At 38.5% G+C, this 5754-nt stretch overlaps 1 protein-coding gene across 1 annotated transcript; it reads right to left on the bottom strand.

The window, feature by feature from the left end:
- Positions 1-908: 908 nt before the first annotated feature.
- On the bottom strand, positions 909-1841 carry LOC130873313 (olfactory receptor 7E24-like). The gene has a single exon (XM_057768084.1). It carries the CDS (start codon positions 1794-1796, stop codon positions 909-911), a length of 888 nt encoding a protein of 295 aa, XP_057624067.1. The 5' UTR covers positions 1797-1841.
- Between the last annotated feature and the right edge of the window lie 3913 nt (positions 1842-5754).

Below are 5754 nucleotides of genomic sequence, written 5' to 3' on the forward strand. Positions count from 1 at the left end.
GAACCCTGACTGCTCTTAGGACTGGAGAGGTAGGGGGAGGGGAGGGGTGTGGGGAGTGGGGGGAGGGGGAGGGAAAAGGGAGGTGGGGAGGAGGCGGAAATTTTTAATTTAAAAAAATTTAATAAAAGAGATAATGGAGAGATGATTATTTTGGACCATAATCTATCATATTTATTTATGAAATTTTCAAAGAATAAATGAAAAGAAATGAATTCAATTACGATGAATTCAATTATCATGAGAATGCTTACTGAAGACCATAAACATCAAGCAGTAATTAGTTCTGGAATTAAGTGAAATGTCCATTAGATCAATTTTAAAACCTCTAATCTGACCTTTGAATTACATATTGATAATATTGCTGAATAGAGATTTTAGACCCAGCTGTACAAAACACACACACACATACATACACACACACACACATACACACACACACGTGTGCACGCACACACACACACATACACATTTGAGGACAACAGTCAAAATACCATTCATATTCAGAAATTATTCACATTCTTGAACTGAAATTTTTGCAACAATTTGTTGAAATTCTTGCCATTCAACATTCATCCCAACAACAGTGACCATATTTTTTTGGTTTTTCAAGACAGGATTTGTATGTGTAACAACCCTGGCTGTCCTAGAACTAGCTCTTGTAGACGATGCAGGCCTCAAACTCACAGAGATCCACCTGTCCCTGCTTCCCATTTGCTGGGATTAAAGGTGTGCATCAACACCACCCGGCAATGTGATACTATTTTAAAAAGAAAAATTAAAAACAACTAAACAACAACAATAAAAACATGATGCAAAATTTAACTCATGGGCTTCAAAAACATTGTGACCAACAGATTTTATTCTATATTTCTAGTCATTGTCCTAAATGAAAGCCATGGGCTATGAGATTAGAAAACCCTACGGTGTAATCTCTTCAAGGCATTACTGAAATCTCTATTCCTGAGGCTATAGATGAAGGGGTTGAACATAGGGCTCACTGCAGTATATATCAGTGAGGCCACTGCATTTTTTCGTGGAGAATGTGACACAGCTGAGCCAAGGTACACACCAATCCCCGTTCCATAAAATAAACAGACTACTAGCAGGTGAGAACCACAAGTGGAGAAGGCTTTATATTTCCCACTGGAGGAGGGGATTTTCAGAATAGAGAAAAAAATTTTGCAGTATGAGAAAATGATCCCTAGAACAGGAAAAATACCAAGTATGACACCAATAAAATATATTACTATGTTACTCATGAGTGTATCAGTACAGGCAAGATTAAGGAGTTGAGAAGGGTGACAGAAGAAATTTTCAATTTCCACATCCTTGAAGCAAGTAACTTGCAAGGCAATCAAATTGTGCAGCTGTGAATCAAAAATACTCACTGAGAATGACAACAAAATTAAGATAACACAGACCTGAGGATTCATAATTACTGTATAATAAAGGGGATGGCAAATGGCAACAAAACGGTCGTAAGCCATCACAGTTAGAATCATGTCATCCATACATACGAAAAGGAGGAAAAAAGACATTTGTGTTAAGCAGCCTGCATAGGAAATTATTCTGCTATGCATGTTAATGCCCACAATCATTTTTGGGATTGTAGTAGATATGAAAAAGATGTCAACCAAAGACAAGTTGGACAGAAAGAAGTACATAGGTGTGTGGAGATGGGAGTCAAGGACGATGACCAGGATGATGAGCAGGTTCCCGAGCACTGTGACCAGGTACATGGCTAAGAATAATCCAAAGAGGAGAAGCTGCAGCTCTGGATCCTCTGAGAGCTCCATGAGATGGAATTCCAAGACACCTGTGTGATTCTCTATCTCTTCATTAACCACAACCCTTTTGAAAAAGAGAATTTACTTAAATAATGAGACAAGTAAAAAAGCACCCAAAACTCATATATTTCTTATGCAGATCCTCAGGAATAAAAGTCTACCACTTGAGGTTCATAAGCCCACTAACATGGATTGCACAGGGACTAAGACCAAGCAATATATAGGACTTCACGAAACTGAAACAGACACCATTCAGGCAAAGCAACAGATTACAGAATGGGAAAAGATCTTTAGCAATTAGACATCCATTAGAAGTTTAATATCTAAAGTATATGGGAAAATTATGGACATCAAGAAAATAAGTAACTAAATTAAAAATGAGGTATAGAACTAAGTATTGAGTTTTCAAAAGATGAAACATAAGTGGCTAAGAAATACTGAAAGAAATGTTCAACATTCTTAGTCATCAGGGAAATGTAAATCAAAACTACTCTGAGATTTGAACTTAACACCCACCAGACTGGCCAAGATGGATAAAACAAATGACATCTCATGTTGGTGGGGATGAAAGGAAGCTAGAACACCTAGGTATTGCTGATGGGAGCATAAACTTGTACAGTCACAAGTCCCTAGTGTTTTCAATGGGAGGTGGGAATAGAACCTTCAGATCTAACTCTACCACTCTTGAGGACACCCAAACAAGAACTTTAAATAAATTGACTGGGTAAAATTCTCTGATTGCCAGTGCATCATCTACCTTTGATGTCATTCTTAATCACTTGTGTTAGTTTTTCTCTAAAAAGAGTTACCCTTATCTCCCAATATCCTATTTAGTAAGATTTCAGGTCAATATTATACTAGTAGTCTGTTCAGTTTCATGATACACAAATAAATTTCAGCATGCCATTTTTCCAGTAAAGGAAATAGTGCCACAGAATGGAGTTCAGAAAATAAATATTTTTGTTGGCTATCAAATTCTCAAAGAATAAATGAAATATTAAATAATTGAAATAATTAAATAAAATTAAAGAAATAAAATATTTCAATAAGATGGTAAAAGATAGAAAAATCCTACCTATGCAATATGTGTAGAACCTAAAGGAGGTCTTGGATTTGAAGTCGTTGAAAAAAACATGCATTTAATGGCATGGGCTGCTTAGCAATTAGTACTGCTTGACAAAGTTTCAGAATTTCAATATTGCAGATCACACTTCTCCAGGACCCTTTTATTTTCAATTTTAATGATTTCTAGTACGTATTATGGGATTTCCCTATTGTCTTTTCCTTTGGGAAACTTTGTGCAGACTTTAAAGAATGAAAATATATAAAATGGAAGCCTCTTTAAAGAAAACAATTCTTTGGAAAAATCCCACCACTGTGAAACCATAAAGTTTGATGACTTAGCACATACGAATCCCCACTATGCCCCCTGATTACATCAAGAACAGGAAATTTAGAGATTTACTAATTGGACACACATCACACCAAGGACTAAAGCACACAATCCAGATCCAGATCCTGAGGTCATTAAGGACAAGAAATGCCCTATCATACAACAAAAGTATATGCTCAACTATGTTCATAGCAGCATTGTTTGTAATAGCCAGAACCTGGAAACAACCTAGATGCCCTTCAATGGAAGAATGGATGAAGAAAGTATGGAATATATACATATTAGAGTACTACTCCGCAGCAGTGACTGACTTCCTGAATTTTGCATGCAAATGGACGGAAATAGAAAACACTATCCTGAGTGAGGTGAGCCAGACCCAAAAAGAGGAACAGGGGATGTACTCACTCATATTTGGTTTCTAGCCATAAATAAAGGACACTGAGCCTATAATTTGTGATCCTAGAGAAGCTAAATAAGAAGGTGAACCCAAAGAAAAACATATAGGCATCCTCCTGAATATTAACCTTCATCAGGTGATGAAAGGAGACAGAGACAGAGACCCACATTGGAGCACCGGACTGAAATCTCAAGGTCCAAATCAGGAGCAGAAGGAGAGAGAGCACGAGCAAGGAACTCAGGACTGTGAGGGGTGCACCCACACACTGAGACAATGGGGATGTTCTATCGGGGACTCACCAAGGCCAGCTGGCCTGGGTCTGAAAAAGCATGGGATAAAACCGGACTCGCTGAACATAGCAGACAATGAGGACTACTGAGAACTCAAGAACAATGGCAATGGGTTTTTGATCCTACTGCACGTACTGGCTTTGTGGGAGCCTAGGCAGTTTGGATGCTCACCTTACTAGACCTGTATGGAGGTAGGTGGTCCTTGGACTTCCCACAGGGCAGGGAACACTGATTGCTCTTAGGGCTGACGAGGGAGGGGGACTTGATAGGGGGAGGGGGAGGGAAATGGGAGGCGGTGGCGGGGAGGAGGCAGAAATCCTAAATAAATAAATAAATAAATAGGAATCAGAATAGTGCTTTGTAGTGAGAAAAGAGTAAGACCTTAGGACCTTCCCATTTGGGAACATATGAGCAGAACAGATAGATATAGTAAGACTAAGACACAAAGGAGTGAAATTAGGGAATAGTACAGTATAATGCTGCATCAAGACCCTCAAGGAATGAAAATTACTCTTAAAATGTAGTACTGTATCTGGTCCCCAGAAAAACATCCTTTTCCCAAGGTCAGACATTTGGATAAGAGTCTCCGTTGCCTCAGGGTCTTGAGAAAATTCCTGTTCATTAAAAACAGTCATTAGCCTTATCTCTAGCAAGAAGAACTTGTGACTCTTCCACTGGCTTAATGGGGAGTTAATAAACCTCAGAAAACAACAGACATTTAGATCCTTGTTGAACTTTTCACTTTTATCTCAGAAAAAAAAAATGTTGTAATGAAGTTAATGACCAATCTTGTCCCAGAGGATTGAGCCTGCTTTTCTCAATCCTGTCTGTGGCTAAAATATTGAGTATAAAGTGTGTAGCTTTTTCCTTTTTATTTTACTTAATTAACATTTTCATTTATTTTACATACGGGCCACAGTTTCTCCTCCCTCCTCTCCTGCAGTCCCCCTACCCATCCACTCCTCCTTTCTCTCTATTCAGAAAGGGGCAGGGCTCCCTTGGTCTTAAGCAAAGTTTATCACATCAAGTTGAGGTAGGACTGATCTACCCACACATCAAGGCTGGCCAGTGTAATCCAGCATAGGAAATAGGTTCTCAAAAGTCAGCTAAGTGCCTGGGACAGATCCTGATCGCACTGCTAGGAGCCTTACAAACAGAACAAACTATACAACTGTCACACACATGCAGAGGGTCTAGGTCAGTCCCATGCAGTTTCCCTAACTGTTGGCCCAAAGTTCAGGTCAGCTGTCTCTGTGGGTTCCCTTTTTCCACAAACATGGAGGCAGCAATCTGGATTCATCCTCAGAGCATGTCAGTCCCTGTCCCTGCAAGTCCCTGCCCCTATTGACTCCACACATCTTTTTTGGGACCTTAACCTGGAGAAGGTCTCTGGAATTTCATAATTTCTTTAATCATGGTACTTTTTAATTTTTTTTATTTTAATAGAATACACCATCCTCTCTTCCTTTTACTCCCTCCGGTCTTAAACATCTACACCCTTTGCTCACTCACAAATTAATCACAGTAGACTTAAAACATACAAAATACTATCCTTATAAAAATAATTAGCTGATGAATAGTTTCATATGACATTGGAATTGGATAATGGAAACCTCCATAATGTGTTTCAGTCTAAAGTACATCTGCCTGTGTCTGCCAATGTATCCTTCCTTCTCATTGAGGAAATTTTCTCTCAATATTTTGATATTTGTGTGAAAAAATAATTATAAAGACACAAATTAAAACTATTTTGTCTCTAGTTAAATTAATGTGCAGACAGGATAGAATCTGTTACTTTGAAGCTACGTCAACTCCGAACAATTGGAAGCCATGGAAGTGTTCATTCAGTGGTTAGTAAAGGTTTCCATGTTCATGCTTCCTGTATCT

Source organism: Chionomys nivalis, chromosome 4, assembly GCF_950005125.1.
Source record: "Chionomys nivalis chromosome 4, mChiNiv1.1, whole genome shotgun sequence".
NCBI lineage: Eukaryota > Metazoa > Chordata > Mammalia > Rodentia > Cricetidae > Chionomys > Chionomys nivalis.

Excerpts from the sequence above, each read along its gene's own strand:
- LOC130873313 (XM_057768084.1), bottom strand. The coding sequence starts at position 1,796 with ATGGAGCTCTCAGAGGATCCAGAGCTGCAGCTTCTCCTCTTTGGATTA.